Consider the following 16235-nt stretch of genomic DNA (forward strand, 5'->3'; position numbering starts at 1 on the left):
GTTTCATGTTTTTATTAACAGTATAATAGGCTTTTATTTATACCACAATAGGTGATGTATGATTATTAATTGGGAGAATATAAGCAATTCCATGTAATATCAGACATTCAGCACCTCCATATAGCCGGAATAGAATAATCTTTGTTTCACATTCGACTGTGAGATTGGGCAATCAAATCAGGCCCATTCGATCGAAGTGTGAAAAGTTGACTAAGGTCAACCCTAATGTTGAAATATGCTAAAAAGTAAATATAAAAGTATAAAGAACGGGGGCCAAGCCTCCCACGCGACTCAGGATTGGGCGTCGTCGTCCGCGGCGCCGGCCCCTCGCTTCACGGAATCCGGGGATGTAAAGTTTTTGAATGTGGGATGTTTGGTTTGGGAGTTATAGACCAAAAGGCAAAAAAATCGCAGAGAAAGATGCTCAAGTACTTGAGCATCTTTCTCTGGGGCGCCAAAAACACACGTGTGTTTTTGGCGCCCCCTTTTGGAGCAATTTAAGGAAAAAGTAGAAGTGTGAAGTTTGGTGTTAATAGGATGAATCGTTTTGGATTTAGGAGCAGTTTGGTAAAAGGTAGCTAATATGCAAATCTTTAAAGCGCTACCGTTTGGTATTCCGATGGTCATAGAAAAATTCTTTATACAACTTTTGCTCGTGGGAGTCGGTAGAGCATAATGCTTTTGGTTTCGGACAAATCGGGCAAAAATTGTAGGAGTGTGTTTTGGTGACTGACACAGTTTTTGCAATGTAGCGAAAAAAATTCCCATACGCAGATGGGCGTGGCCTATCTCAAAAGATGCAGCTGACTTGTGGGCATCTGTGGATATAAAGTGTTTGACTGTGGGATGTTCGGTGTGGAAGTTATAGCCCCAAACGCGTTTTCTTTGCTTTTTGTGGTTTTGGCGCCCCCTATGGATGACATTCTCAAAACTACGTTCGATAGAAAGATGCAGCTCAATGTACCAAACAAGTGGATGAATGTGCGATGTTTGGTTGGGGAGTTATGAGCAAAATCAAATTGTCAGCCTCTCCATTGTAAAGACACTTTTTTGAATTCCCGCCAAAAGACTTGGGACCGCATTTTGGGCTATTATTAATAATTTACCAATGATGTGTTAATGAGAATTTCATGATTTACTAAAAGCTTTATAGATGACTCACAACCGGTTTTGATATGTTAACATAGCACTTAACAATCATCTACAAATATATATTACTGTTAGTAAATCATTAGTTCATCATTATCTAATGACTTTTATATTACTTCTTAAATCACTTATGAATCACTTATAAATGAACATTATTATAAAGTGCTACCCATTTTTTTCTGTGTATAAACACAGTACGGACAGGGGGCGGCTCGTGAGGAGATATTCACTGATTTTGACAACAAGCCTTCTCCAGAATCGCTGACTCCACCTTTAATATAAAGGGATAGACGAGATGAAACAGGTTCACTTGATATCTGGATGGACACAGCAAGCATGAATGCTGCTCCAACTTAAAGATACTCATATTACTATCAATATGCTAAGCCTGTAACAATGAGTTTAAATTTAATTTAATTTTATTTTTGCACAGGTTAAAATTATCATTTGACACTGAAATTCAAATTAATGTGCAGGGAGAGTAACCAGAGCAGCTATGAGGTTAAATGAAATAGGTGAAACTTAAACTAAATTTCACAGACACGAAAAAGGCATACATAAAACAGAGAATTTTATGTATGACTTGAAAACCTTAAATGTATTGCCAAAATGATATAAAATATGTTTAACTACATATTTGGAAAACCAGAGCTTATACGTTGATTCAGTTACTATGTTAAAGTAAATAATGTATGGAAAGTTGTAAAAAAAAAAAAAAAAAAAAAACATGTATTCTTCCTTGAACAGACATCATGTATGAGAACTAAGTAATATGTAACATATAGACGTCATATCACAAACAGATTTGAGTATTCTTTTGGGCCTGTGAAATAACTCCATCGCACAAGCATTTACTACAGGGTTTGATCAATTATGCGATCAACTGAATGAACCAGACCGGCCATTGGTCCAGTCTACTCCGTTGCCACAATTGACTGTACATGTTGTCACTAGCCTGTTGAATAACAAAGCGTAGCTACGGTGGGGTGGGAAGATGTGCAGAAGAGAGGAGGCATGAAGAAGAAATCATGTAAATTCAGTTTTTAATCAACATTTGAAAACAAATTGGACAAATGAAAGACTTTTTGCTTTTTATAAACTAGATGAGGGTTTAAATCATTTAAGAAATCACATTTTTCCAGAGAAAAAGATTTTTTAGAAAGTAAGGAGTAACATCCCGTAAGTGTTATCACTGACATAATTGCTCCCCGGCGCTGCCTTAACGCAGGATATCAAATGAAAAGCAAGTCTCAAGCCAGTAGAGTGTGAACATGTGGTCGTCAGAGAATCAGGGCCAGACCATGAGGGAGATGAGAAAAGCACATTTTTCCTCAGTACATATGGACAGCTAACAGTGCAACACCTACCACATCATTAAAATCCCAAATAGTAAGATTCTGAAAGCTTTGTTTTAGTGACATTTTGTTTGTGTTGAAATCAATTTAGAATTTTCTATTCAGTAAGTCCTTTGTCTGCCGGCTTTAAACACGAGTGCCCAAAACAAGCCATTGCACTTTTAAGTTTAGTTTTAATTATTTACGGTGCTCAAACCATTGCAGTTTGATTGATCAACTCTTTTTTTTAATAGTCAATGTTATCAGAACAGAGAGAAGTGGTATGGTTTTGGTTTCACTCTGCAGTACAACATGAGTCTTGGGTATTAGTCACGTGTTTATTTGGTCTTGTCAAAGAGGTGAGAGGTTGCACAAACAAAAACAAACCGGGTCCAACACATCTTACATCCCTTAATCTGCAGAGAAACAAGTAAAACTGAAAATACAAGACTAAAGTACAAGACAGTGACATCTATGGACATGTAGACATCATTGATCGAATGGGGGCAAGCCAAATTTATTTCCTCAGCGAATTGACATGTATTAACATTAAGGCTTTTTGGTAAGGAAGAGAAAAACCCTGTGTTATATATTTGACTCTCCTTTTTATTAAACTAGGACCAAACTGCTGTGACTACTCAATCTCACCTGTTAAAAAGCTATACACAAAGGATGGGCGTGAAAATAGTTACAGAAAAGAAAACAAACAAAAAGAAAGTAAAGTAAATCAAACTGGTTATGTGATTTTCAGCAGTTCATGTTATTCTGCAGCCTGAATACAAGATGATATTACAGCTCAAATCAGTGAAGCTACACACAGTATCAGAACAATTACAGTTAACATTCAGATCGAGTCCAATTACACAACAGGTTCTCTAACCACTGTCCAGAGGGGGGCAGTAGTCTGATGAAAATGAAGGAACATGAAAAAAAATAAATGGGAGTCCAAGCATAGAAAAAGAAAAAAAAAAATCACCAGTTGAGAACCCCCCTCTCGTTTCTCCATTGTTGGGGGCTAAACTGAAGTGGATGTTGCAGCTACTGTGTATCTATATTAGATGGTCAAACCAATATGCCTTTAACTTCCTCTCAACTCCCTATCACAAATAAGCACTCCTGTTTTCTCCATCCATTCTCATATCAGAATAGTCCAGTTAGTTCCCCTCTGCAACTCCTTTCATGGACTTAAAAACAGGCTACATCCATTTAAATACAAACATTAAAGTGTGGCACCCCCCTCCCACCCAAAATGATGCCCGTCTCACAAAGTATAAAAATTGTTGACCCCTCCCTTGACCCATTATTACACACATTTCTCAAAATCTTTAGATTTCCCCACCCACCTAGCGATACCCTTGCCCGCCAAACCTAGCCCCATGTGTTATGGACTGAATGTAAACCCCCTCCAGATTATTTTACTATTATAATGGGTACATTTCACATAGATCTGAAAATTAGAAACTGGATGTCAGCAAAGCCATTTGTCAGATGATTCATACTCTATGCAAATCTATCTGAAATGTTGGTCTACCAAATAAATCAGGGGGCTGATTTGGAAACAGGCAGGACACATTCCTTCCCTCCCTCCCTCCCTCCCCACGTCCCCTCTTCTCTTCAAGCCTCCTCTACCAGAAGTCCCGGCGGTGATATGCGTCTGGATCGCAGTACTTGGTCACCACCACCCTGTTGGCAAACTTCCTTCCTGTCAGCCCCTGCATGGCCTTCTGGGAGTCAAAAACTGACATGAACTCGACAAAGATCTACAGAAGAAAAATAAAACACGCATTACAACGACAAATGACCATATCAACAACATCTCTTTCCATGACAACTAACTCGAGACCAATGGGGGACGATTAGGACTACTAGGTGTGGCTCCTACCTTGCCAGTCCCAGGAACCTCCAGGCCGTCCACCGGTCGAGGGATCTCAATGCTTTTCACAGCGCCGTACTTGCTGCACTCATCCCTTACGTCCTCCACTATCTCTTCGTATTCCTCATCATCCACCAGCTCCTCTGGGGCCACCATGTTCATCAGACACAGCACCTCAGTGGGCAGGCCGCCCATCTGGGTCACTGAGCTGTTCATACCTGGCACCTGCAGCGTCACTGGGGTCTGGTTTATACTTGTCTGGAAGGACAGACAAAAGGTTACAACAGGGTTAATGGCATACTTTACAGAACCTGCTTTAAGTGTTATGACAAGCAATATATCTACAATGTCATAAAATGTAGACTTCAGTGGCCAAAAAAATATATATTAATCTTATTTAATGCGAGGGAAGGCCCTTCTCCGCTGATGCCACATTCAAAAACATCTTTAAGTGTTTGTTGAAAAAAACTTTCTAAACTATTTCTCACTTATCTCCAGAAAGTTTGGGTTGTAATTGCCACTAAGTACCATTAAAAGAAAGAAAATATGTGTTGTTTGATTTCTGTGAATAAAACATAAAGATCTCACTTTTTCAAAATGAGTGAGTAACTTATTTTTCTTGGACACAGGACAGGAACATTTCTTGAATATGTATTTGCATCCAATTTTTCATGTTGGTTCGTCAAAAATAAGTTTACTGAGCATGAAAAGTCGAAAGTTTAAATGTTAACAATTTGAGCGGGGGGCAGCAGATAATTTGCTACAGAAGATTTAATCAGCCACATTTCTTCATTCACTTTTGTCGTTCTAAAAGAGAATCCCGCCTCCCACCCTGCTGTCATTTGTCCAGCGTTTGGACACTCACCAGAGTGGCGTTCTTGGATCCCACGCTGGCTCTCTGCACCAGGAGCTTCTTGTCTCCCAGCTGCATGCCGTTCAGCCCAGCAATAGCCTATAAGAATGTCAAGGTTTTAAACTCTACTTTTAAAAACATTTACAATTGTGGAAATCTAAATCTTTAAACATGTCTGATCCTTGCCTAAAAATTTAATAATAAATGTCGTAAATGTCATGTAAACATCTTTTTGTCTGTTGCATTGGTTACCTGATCGTTAAGGTTGACATCAACATATTCACAGAAAGCATATCCTTTAGATAAGCCTGTAGCACTGTCCTTCACCAGGTTGAAGGCCTTCAGGGGGCCAAATGACGTCAGCAGCTCCTTTACCTGAAACACAAAAGACAAGAGTCACTGAGTGTTCAGAAAGAAACATTTTCGCTGACTCCAGGCTGGTTAATTTAGCAATACGGTTTTAAATTGGAAGATCTTTGTGTTGTACAGTACCAGTGTGTTACATAAGCTGTAGCACAGTTTGGAGAAAAGACTGTTTAATGGAGAAATACAGACCTGGTCGTCATTCAGGTAGTTGGGCAAGCCACCGATGAAGAGCTTGTGGGCCGAGTCAGGCACCACCGTGGACACCACACCTGCAGGTAATAACAGCAAGAAACATAACCAGACAAGCACAGAGCCTAGCTCATGTAGAGAATTAATTATTTATTACTTATGAATAATGCCACAAGTACTTAGAGTTAAAAACCATTAATTGTCTGTGTACCAGGCACATAGACACTGGGGTTCTCGCTCATGCCAGGCAGTGGCTGGTAATCGTGGGGACGACGAATCTTGAGACTCTGGCCTTGAAAAATGATGCCGTCAAAGGCCATTGCCTGTGTCGTTTCATCCACTGAACGAAACTACACGGACACAACATCACAGGTGAATAAATTCAAAACAACTCTTCAGACATGGCTTTATAGATACACCCAGGATGACATGTTCACTAGACTAGAGTTATCTCACCTCAAGGAAGGCAAAATTCTTATCCTGGTTGATTTGTACTGCAAGAACAGGGTTTCCAGGGGCCTGAGTTAGACCACCCAAACGCATCTGGGCATTGAAAAAGTCCATCATGGACTCCTAAACGAGCGATGAAATGAGGAAACAAAGTTATTTGAATTAATGGTGAAACTATTTAAACACATGGATGACACAGGTTTAAAGCTTTAGACTGTATGGTTACTCACCTCTGTGATACCAAAGGGGATGTTGCCCACGTAGAGCCGGCGGGCCTGCCGGGTCATCTGGCTGCCCACTACAGGAACAGGGGTGGGAGTAACAGCCAGGCCATCTGGAGTCATGGTTGGCAGGAGGGCTGTGGCTGGGATCTGGCCTGCAGCTGGAAAGCAAAGCCAAAGACAGGAAACAGTCAACAATCTAACTACGTTTTTTTTTTTTTTTTTTTTTCCACCAATAATACCTTGCATGATGTGCATATTACCGTGTGCTGCAGTAAGGTCAGGTTGTACCAACTAGTGTAGTACAACATCTAGGCAACAACAAAACAAATTTCCGGCTTTGAAACTAGGGATCCTCTTTGAAATTAATTACGGTAAATAAGGAAGGAAAATTGAGATGGTTACCTTGCATGGCTTTGTACTGCATGGGAGTGATGTGTTCAAAACCCGGTGGAGGGACATCCCAGTACTTCTTCACCTTATTCTTCTTCTTCTCACGGTGTGGAGAACGGCTGTTGGAGGAAAAACTGGTGAATTGAAAGTAAAACTATCAACACAAAACTGTTATCGCCGATTAGCTCAGCAGTAGACTACGAGATCTGATGATAGGTCTTCAAAAATACACAACTAAATCAAGAAAATTGGAGGATTTGCCTCAATGGAAACTTCTAAACATGGTGGTAAAGGGAAAATAAGAGACAAAGCCCCATCCACGCAGATATTTACACGAGTCAATAGTGCATGGAATTAGAGGCACGTCATTTAATTGCAGTTGTTGCAATAATGCACAACTGGCTTTGTGTTAGTTTGCTGTATTACCTTCCAGCATTGTCCACAGGGAAGGTGGTTGCTGGTGAGCTGAAATGACATTGGAAGTGTTTCACATTTCTCTCAAATTAACCATGACATTCACCAACATTTCGTCTTCACAAAAAATTAGAACCTGAATTCCTATGACACTCCTTGGCAATATGTGTATTTCGGAAAGAGTGAAATCCTTTCAATTTCAGCTAGTAAACCAGTCCATTCAGGAAGCCTTAGGGTGGCCATTTACCAACTAATGCTGCACCTAGAGCAGAAAGAATATCCCACACCAGCTGACATCTTCTGTCCAAGTGCTCTCACTGAATGACAACCAGTGTTTTAAATGAGCACATTTAGACAATAGTCTAAAGGAGCAACAGAGCCAGAGGTCAAACGTGGAGCAGAGAGTTGAATCTGTAGTTGACACTATGTAAGTCCATGTTAGAAATAATTTATTCAAGCTGTCACTAAGGTAGTGTGGCTTATGTGATTTATAAAAAAAAATCTTATACAAACGTGATCCATAGATTTGACTACCAAATAACCAGATTTATCAAAAAGAATGTTTTCTTAAAAGGATATCTTCAACACTAAACGTGTCCAGAAAGATGTGTTGCATGTCAAAAGTGAGCATGTTTCCTAGACAACAGACAGACTGATCACATTTGCAGGTTATCAATGCTGTTGCCACTTGGCAGTGTTCTGGGAAGAAATGGTACCTGTATAAAATGTTCCCACATCCACAGGCCTAAATAGATAATATCAAAGAGTGCAGTTTAGGCTCATTGTGAGTCAATAACACACATCCTGCCTGACGGCATGTGTCAAAGACAACTGATGTGCGACTTCAGAGTGAATATGCAATGGATCTAAAATGACAAAGCAATTATTTTCTAAGGTATTTAAATGTATTTTAGGTAGCTTAATTCACAGAGGCCAAATACTTAATGTCAATTAGGTGTAAATCAAAAACACTGCAAACCACAGCCTCATCTTACAAGCACTTTGCACAGTTCGCTAGAATGGCATCAGCCATTGTTACAGAGACAAGATCAACCGCTTATATTTTGAATGGACAGTTGGAGCAGGCAGGATATGGTTTATGTTTATTTTTCTAACCAATGCTAAATTAATTGTATTTTTTATTTGTTTCAGGTTTATTTTTTGGTTTATTTTTTTAACTAAAGTAGGCGGCTGGGTTGGATATCAAGCCCAAGTAAAGGGTGTAGACAAGACAAAATGCATATACATTTGTGATTCAGAGCTCCAGAAAGTGTGTGCATGCTTGTGTACAGCTATCTGACCTGCATGTGCTCAGAGGTATACTCAAAACTAACTTGTAAAAAGTCCTGGGACTTAAAAAAAAATATGCTTCTGGTCAAAACCATTCTGAGCAGGAGCATATACTAAACTGAAACACTTAGCCTTACAAGAACTCAAAGAGCAGCAGGGATGAATAGATGATGATGTGACATATTAGTGTTCCCAGCTTCTTGGTCCAGGTGTGTTTGTCCAAAAAGTACTCACCTGCGTCTGTGTCTGCGCTCCTTACTGTCCCCACGGCGGTCCCTGCTGCGTCTGTCCCTGTCTCTGCTCCTCCTTTTCCTCTCTCTGCTGCGGCTGCGGGAGGAGGACCGGCGGTGGTGGCGGTTCTCTTTGTCTCTTTCAGCTGCAGGAATAGCGTGTGCGTTAGCTTTCAAAGCTGTATATAGATGAAATACACAGTTAGCAGCAGTGGAATAAGGAAACCATTGCAGTCCATGGATATTTAACAGTTGTGCATCTCAAGGATCTCTGGTTTAACAACTGACCTTGGGTAAAAAAATTAAGTACAACCATTAAGTCAACATACCTTAGTTAACATGTAAAAACTAAAACAAGTCTATGGTAGCAATTGTAATTGTAGTAGTATGCTTAATAGCTACCAAACACTACACTTTGTTCCGTCAGTTTATAATAGAAAACTTCACAGAGAATATGCATTTCTCACTGGGTGCAGTGTTGAATGTGCATCCCGTTTAAACGTAAATATAGGTTAGAGAGCTTGATGTGGAATAAGATGGAGGTAATAACAGATAAATAACAACTAACATGTCCACTGGATGCAGCAGTTGCAGCGAATGAACGCTAGCTGCCCCCTAATTCAGGCAGCTGTTATAAGCAGGATGGCTACCATGATGTAGACCCAGCCTTAATGAAAATGTCACATTATTTTCACGTACGTCAGTCGGCTATCAAGATCGGGATACTATGGGCCTGAAGTTATCAGACGTGGGTCATAATCAGTTCGAGGGATTTATTTTAAGAGTAACAACACAATTACATACATCTTTAATGGATTTTATACTTTTGGCTAATAAGTTAGCTTACACTGTTCCAGTAAATAGACGTATCCATGGTTGGCTAAAATGCTAGAAGTAATAATAATCAAAAGTACCACCAACATTTCAAGTCACTGATGCACATATGGTTCGTTTACCTTGTTTGTTTTCGGATAGCTGTCTTTCAAATTCGTCGAAGTCCGACATCTCTGTGATTTAAAGGCTACTGCTCCTTCGGCGACTGCGTTGCTCGGTTGGCGGTGGCTAGCGTAAGCTAGCAACAAAGTGAACAACACTTAAAAAAACAAATGCCTCGAGAATGTAGCTGCAGTAAGTTAGCTTCACTCAGTAGCTTATTTAATGACAGAACTAACGAAAACCGCTAACCAAACACACACATAAGCGGTGTGGGGTTAATTTGCAATGTAACAGACAAAATCATTGAGAGTGAAAACGTGTTCGCATGGGATAGCCTGCTATTGCTAACTAGCTTGTAGCAAAGTCCAGAAGAATGGGCCTGCTGCTCGTTAGCTTTTAGCCAGTTAGCTCGTACGAAAGCCGAATGAATGAGACTCTTTTCCAAGCCAAATGCAATTCCCCGGAGGGCACTGGCACACAAGGCGCCGATGTTTCACTTGATAAGTCAAATGTACACGCTTTCAAATGTTGAAAGCCAAAGGAAAACAATAAAGATTTCGGTATGCCCGCTTTTTCTGCTCCGTCTCCCAGGTACCCCGTGACACCGGAAGTTGATGTATGACATATGTCCGGTGAGTAAAGAAAAGCTTCGAAGGAGGAAGGATTTCCAGAAATAAAGGTTATTATTTTCGTCCATTCTTTATTCTCTTCTCGGAACTTTAACCCAGTTTACTAAATAGATAAATAAAAAATGTACTTGTTTTCTCATATTTGTCTATATTCAAACTTCCCCATTAAAGGTGCAGTGTGTAATATGACATCATCAAGAAAGTTCTACAAAGTTCTAGAATGCAACACTCCCTGGGTAACCCCAACCCTTTCGAAAAATAACAGAAGCTACAGTGGCCTTCAAGGACAAGAACAATTCTAAATTTTAAACAATGCTCCTGATGACATTCCAACTATGACACTTTCAAGATGGCGGCACTAGGCCTTGGTCCAAAATATGCAGAAATATGGACATATATGAGACCCTTTCTAAGGGAAAAAATAATAATTCTAAAAAAAAATTTCAGCTATTATGCACTAAATTAAATGTACTTATGGATATTATAATTACTTTCTACAAAATCTGCTAGGAAATAAAACCCAAAATTCTACACACTGCAGGTTTAACAGGCTAAACATACTACAACAATCTGTAAAATGTTATTCTAAGTCCTCAATCATAAGCATATTTTCATTGAATGCTGATGCTTGATTTTACAGATAATAAACCCAATACAAACTTTTTTTTTCAGGAAATCCAATTAGCTTAATGACATCTGAGTCCAACTTTACGTTCTGGTTAATTATAGACATTGTTTCATTGAGACACGTTTCACATAGAAATATTACAGAGAAAAATGAGACAAACCGATTGAAACACTGCAACTTTTCCTGAGTTTTCTAATTCTGGTTAGTATACTACGCTGACATTATTTAATTGCAGCTCATTATTTTATAAAAAAAAATGTAGTGGTAGTGGAACCACAGAGTAATGCAACATTATTTTAAAACTGGGCCCAAGATTAACAGGTGATTTATATTACACTGTATGTCAAACAGGTACAATATCACCAAAATATTTGTGTCAAACTTATTTTTTACCAACACGTCGATCTTTTTGCCAAAAGTAGGTTTCTGAAAAAAATGCATTTGCGTCACATAATGTTGGCCTTTACATGCTTTCCCCTCCTTTTAATCCAGTAGAAATGGAAGTGAGTGTTCAGGGAATGAAAGATGAATAAATATATGTATCCCAATGGGAAAATTACAAAACATTGCATTAGGTAAGTGAAAATGTTTAGGAAATGACAGTGCTAAAAATGACAAGAAAGTCAAATAGATTAATATAAATAAGGGAACATTATTATTTCTTAAAAGCACAATATAGGTATATAATATCTATGGAGTTTAGCAACAGTTTGACATACACAGACTTTATGATTGAAAACTACCATGGATGTGTCAAATGTACACACCAATAACAGAATTGAAAAACATTGAGACTGAAATTATGCAGGGAAACTATATATACAGTAGTTACCTTAAACAGATTCAGATGTTAGGTAAGAAAAGTTCTGTTTCATAACGAGCTAAGTATTTTACACTCAGTTAAGTATTAAAGAAAGCAATCCATCTATTATCCCAATAGTAAAGACACTTCTTGTTCACAAATTCTCACACAGATACATTACGCAGTTTTGTTCTTTGAACAACAGGAACCATGATTTTTTTCCCCATTGTCTGGCTCCGACAAGAACGCCCACATCATCAATATAACTGGAGCGAAAGTAAGGGTTTTTTAAGGGAAGTTACTGATATTTTTTGAACAACAAATGAATAATAAAAGTGAAAAGTTAATTTGTCTGAAAAGCATAGGATGTCAGCCACAGTTTGTATGGCCATATCCAGGGCGCAGAGATACTAAAATGAATCCTCATGCCCCTGGGCATCTCCATGCCTCGAAAGGAAGCTGGCCTCTTGCCTCCTCTCCTCTCTTAACTACCAACTCCACTATTGTCTAGAGACACTTCTTATTCCTCTGTCTTTCTCCTGTCAGTGTCTGAACCTGTAGGAGATGGGCAGGAGCAGGTTATTCTTCTTGAGGGCCTGCACCCGGCTTCGTGTCTCCTCATCCAGGGCAGTGTAGCAGCGCCGGGCATAGTCCAGCAGCTTCTCCTTGGATGGGTCAAACTCGCCCACCTCTGCCACCTTCTCTGGGGCCACAAGTAGCATCTCAGCAATGGGTGTGGTGGAAGCCACCGTGTTGCGATCCACACCATGGATTTGGAAAGCTTTCGTCATATTCTTCAGGCGCTGGTATGTAAGCAGGATCTTCTTGTAGCGAAACAGAACGCCGGCAGCATCTTTCACTGAAGAACGAGAACGTTAAAGACAATTAGCTACAGCAGTTTCATTACAGTGCAAGGATGAGAGACGAAACTGAAATGTGGAGTTTTGCAGGGTCTTTCTCCTTTTCTTACCTCTCTGCCGCTCTCTAGGTGGTCGGAAGACCCGCCTCCTCTTTAATGCGTGTCTGTTGCTGTTAATGGTATCTGACATCCCATCTTCCCCTGGAATCATTTCCTCCTCCTCGAGGTAACTGTCATGCTCCAAGTACTCATCTGATTCTCCCATGAGGTGAAGTGAATCTGATGAAAGCATAACAAACAAACAAAATCAGCAAAGCTCAGCAGATACAGGGGGGAAAAATCTTTTCCCGTTTCTTTTCCCTCCAAAGTAATAAATTAATTAATAAAATGCAAAGTGTTGAAAGATGTATTACCTGGACCTACGTTGCTATGTAAGGAGTCATTCACGGATGACCTTGTCGCACTGTTGGTGCTGCCGCTGGCTGTGGTACTGGGAGTACTATGGCTATGGCTATGTCCTTGCATGAGGGCCTGGGATTGTGTAGAGTTGTACAAAGCATTAATAGAGGCGAGCTGATTGGTCAGTGGATTGGAGGTGTGGTTTTTGGAAGACACCATGGTTGGAGGACAAGGCCTTCGCTGGATAAACGTACGTGAGGGGTAATGCTGTGAGTCCGTCTTCTGTTGCTCTATGAAGAAAGTCAAAATAATTGAGATCTGAGATAAAATACAACACAGGACTATTCCTAAACATGACTGTTTTTAAATTTGGCAGTTTATCTTTGTTATTACCAGTGGGACGATCATCCTCTCTTCTTGCCCTCCAGTTAAATCGTCTAGATTCATAACCTAAAGAGAAAGATGCAGAGGTCCTCAGCGACTTGCTTTGCAAGAGTTCTATTTCCATACAACAAATTATTGTACCAAGGGTTGCTATGTAACACCTGTCCCATGTGCTCACCGTTACTGTACTGGCTTTGACTCTGCTCCTGTCCCTGGCTCTTTGTGGAAAAGATGAAGCGGTCCAGCTGGCAGCGGAGGAAGTCCCTCTCCTCCTCCAAGTCCTCAATTCTTTTCTGCAGCCAAGAGTTTTTCTCCAGAGAGATCTGTAGCTGGGTCCGCAGGTTGGTGACCACCATGTATGAGTTGTTTACAGAAGACGGGCCAGCAGAAGGGGGTGACTCTGCGGATCACGGACAAGATAGTTTGCAAATTCATAAACAAAGAACTTGTAAAAATTAAGTTACTGCACAAAGAGAAGTGAACTGAATAGCATGGCTTCTAATATTCACCATCAAAGTTCTGATCACTCTGGTTGAAAAACCCTTGCTGCTCAAAATTGCTCTCCTCATAAGGGATGGCAATTTCATAGGTGTCCTCGTTTTTTGGAGCTAAACAGGAGAAAACAATATGCACACTATTAGTTAATAACGTCTGACCCACAGGCAGAAAATCATTTTTCATTTATTATTCAGCTTTATAAGCCCTTACTCTGCAAGTGGAGTGAGCCTGCATGGCTCTTGGTGTTGGAGGCAGCATCGGTCCTGTTTCCGTCCTCCATATCACACAACAGACAACCTGAAGAAGGATTAGTGTGAGGTTTAACAGACATATTCACTGGGGCTTTGCACACCAATGACTGCATAAATGACCTCGTTACATAAATGCAGTGCAATTTCAATGCAAGGTCACAAAACCAATAAAATAGACATTTTATTTTATACCTCTCTCTCTCGTTTCAAACACAAACAGTAAAACTGGATGTGTTCGTCTAAAATAAGTCTGTTGCAGCCTGGTGATGTGTTCACAATGTGGAAGTGAGTTAACATTAGCTCCGCACTCCCGTTAGCTTGACATAAACGATAGCAGGAATTTAGCTACGAATATAAAATTGCAATTCCCCCATATCTGTACACTTCAGAGTTTATTTCCGTCACTCGGATGTTACTAGAAGCTCTAAGCTACCAGTTTATTGTGCAGAAATTGGTACATACCACTTTACGTTTGTAATAACTTAATCGTGAACATGTAATAAGACGTTATTACTCTGTCATATCTCCATTCACGGGTTGGTCTGCTAGCTAACAAGCTAACAATAACAATTACCGATTTTTCCTCCTCCATTTTCTTTTACGTCATTTCCGGATAGAAATATATATATTATTTATAGCCTACATAATCTAGCTGCAGAGGCTTTGTTTGTAGAGTTTATTTGAACTTGTAATAATATTAAAGTAGTGGTATTTTAAAATACATATATTTAAACAATCATGTATTTTAAATGATGATTGTTTGTGTATTCAAGTGATATATTCAGAAGCAATTCTTTGATTTACTTTATAAATTCGTATTAATCTTGAGCCAAATATTTTTTTGTTCACTCTTCAAAAAGCGTTGACACCGTTATTGTAAGCAGGAAAACAGCAAGACAGGTAGAGCAGGTGGGGCGGTTTCAGGTGTCAGCGTCGAGTGGTGGCTGAATGAAGTGGATCCCGAGAGGATCTAGTCAGCACGTTTCAGTTTGAACTATTCTGCAAACTGGTGAAGGTAAGTGTTCTTATGATTTTGTTTTTATAGGAATGTTAACTTTACTGCTGTGTAATTGGTTTGAATCGAAACCAGGACTATTGTAACGTACGTTTTCTACTATGAGACAGGTGTGTCACCTGCCCTGACTGTCAATGCTGGGCCAGGGTAAAATATTGTGGTTGTTAGACTTGTTTTCACATGAATCGTGTTCTAGGTACTGAGAAAACATCACTGTCTTGTAAAGATTGTTTCTTGGTAGCCTACATGTAATTAATAAGTTTATAGGCCTTATTGTTTTTTAATTCTGAAGATTTTCCTATGAAGAACTGGCAAGCCCACATTTGCATATGAAACCCTCCCCCTCTCTTTTTCAGTGCAGCAATGGCAGTCAAATACGACGGCTTGTCCCACTGTAAGCTGGCCCTGGTGTTCGCCGTGCTGATGGATCTGTTGGGTGTGATATCCCTCTTGCTGGGAGTCTTTGCTCCACTAGAGATCCAAGGGCGAGACTTTGGGGATCTGCTGGTGTACTCAGGAGCCCTGCTGGTACTTATGTCTCTGGCAGGCTGGGTCATGTGGTACAGTGGCAACATTGAAGGTCTCTCCTCCAAAATGGAGTTGGGAGGAACTGTTGGTGGAGCTGTGGATCGCCTTGCCCGCTCCCTGAGCCGCAGGATACGGATCCCCAGGACACACAGCAGCCCAACATAGGCGCGGAGCCCAAAATACCTACAACTGACGGACTGACTTGCTGTTGTTACAGATGGAGGGCTGTACTTAACCAGGTGGCACGCCAATATGCCTGAGGCAAAGGAGTGTTCATGCTGCGTTTTCATCAAACACACTTTTCCTGTGGTGTAACTTACACCTGACTCAAAGATTCAGAATCCTATTTATCATTCCCTGTGTTTTCATAAAGAAACCTGGAATAATTTCTATTCTCTCTGCTGAAGAAGTTGTATGTGGACTAGTCAGGATTGTTATGTAATTGGTATTACTTTATATTCAAGTATATTAAACTTTATTTAAGATGTATCAATGTGTATTATTCTGTGGATTTGCTCTGTAATTATTCATTTGTTGACATGAC

General features: G+C 40.0%; 3 protein-coding genes across 10 annotated transcripts; 1 reads left to right on the forward strand and 2 right to left on the reverse strand.

Annotated features, from left to right (window-relative positions):
• Positions 1 to 4082: 4082 nt before the first annotated feature.
• On the reverse strand, positions 4083 to 10299 carry u2af2a (U2 small nuclear RNA auxiliary factor 2a). 8 transcript variants are annotated; one of them, XM_080039439.1, is made up of 12 exons: positions 9719 to 10299; positions 8767 to 8908; positions 7255 to 7293; positions 6841 to 6947; positions 6445 to 6596; positions 6221 to 6337; positions 5976 to 6114; positions 5765 to 5844; positions 5462 to 5584; positions 5222 to 5308; positions 4366 to 4614; positions 4083 to 4243 (listed from the first exon to the last, which is right to left on the reverse strand). In XM_080039439.1, exons 1-12 carry the CDS (start codon positions 9765 to 9767, stop codon positions 4109 to 4111), a joined length of 1419 nt encoding a protein of 472 aa, XP_079895565.1. In that variant the 5' UTR covers positions 9768 to 10299; the 3' UTR covers positions 4083 to 4108. The 8 variants fall into 8 exon arrangements, with proteins under 8 accessions (XP_079895565.1, XP_079895563.1, XP_079895562.1 ...); XM_080039437.1 differs by having other exon boundaries at positions 5958 to 6114; XM_080039436.1 differs by having other exon boundaries at positions 8767 to 8941.
• Positions 10300 to 10789: 490 nt separating this feature from the next.
• Positions 10790 to 14716, reverse strand: ccdc106a (coiled-coil domain containing 106a). The gene is made up of 8 exons (XM_080039819.1): positions 14611 to 14716; positions 14108 to 14194; positions 13909 to 14007; positions 13578 to 13799; positions 13409 to 13465; positions 13030 to 13305; positions 12728 to 12895; positions 10790 to 12616 (listed from the first exon to the last, which is right to left on the reverse strand). The coding sequence occupies exons 2-8, from the start codon at positions 14175 to 14177 to the stop codon at positions 12300 to 12302; spliced, it is 1209 nt and encodes a 402-aa protein (XP_079895945.1). The 5' UTR covers positions 14178 to 14194; positions 14611 to 14716; the 3' UTR covers positions 10790 to 12299.
• Positions 14717 to 15034: 318 nt separating this feature from the next.
• LOC307260035 (transmembrane protein 238-like) lies at positions 15035 to 16180 on the forward strand. The gene is made up of 2 exons (XM_080040155.1): positions 15035 to 15163; positions 15520 to 16180. The coding sequence occupies exon 2, from the start codon at positions 15527 to 15529 to the stop codon at positions 15854 to 15856; it is 330 nt and encodes a 109-aa protein (XP_079896281.1). The 5' UTR covers positions 15035 to 15163; positions 15520 to 15526; the 3' UTR covers positions 15857 to 16180.
• Positions 16181 to 16235: the final 55 nt, after the last annotated feature.

Source organism: Ammodytes marinus (genome assembly GCF_949987685.1).
Source record: "Ammodytes marinus genome assembly, chromosome: 13".
Classification (NCBI taxonomy): Eukaryota; Metazoa; Chordata; class Actinopteri; order Uranoscopiformes; family Ammodytidae; genus Ammodytes; species Ammodytes marinus.

Excerpts from the sequence above, each read along its gene's own strand:
- u2af2a (XM_080039435.1), bottom strand. The coding sequence starts at position 9,767 with ATGTCGGACTTCGACGAATTTGAAAGACAGCTATCCGAAAACAAACAA. Across the intron at positions 5,845-5,957 it reads TGGTACACAGACAATTAATG|GTGTGGTGTCCACGGTGGTG; the intron begins GTTTTTAACTCT and ends TATTACCTGCAG. Across the intron at positions 4,615-5,221 it reads GATCCAAGAACGCCACTCTG|ACAAGTATAAACCAGACCCC; the intron begins GTGAGTGTCCAA and ends CTGTCCTTCCAG.
- ccdc106a (XM_080039819.1), bottom strand. The coding sequence starts at position 14,177 with ATGGAGGACGGAAACAGGACCGATGCTGCCTCCAACACCAAGAGCCAT. Across the intron at positions 14,008-14,107 it reads AGGCTCACTCCACTTGCAGA|CTCCAAAAAACGAGGACACC; the intron begins GTAAGGGCTTAT and ends TCTCCTGTTTAG. Across the intron at positions 13,466-13,577 it reads TCAAAGCCAGTACAGTAACG|GTTATGAATCTAGACGATTT; the intron begins GTGAGCACATGG and ends CTTTCTCTTTAG.
- LOC307260035 (XM_080040155.1), top strand. The coding sequence starts at position 15,527 with ATGGCAGTCAAATACGACGGCTTGTCCCACTGTAAGCTGGCCCTGGTG.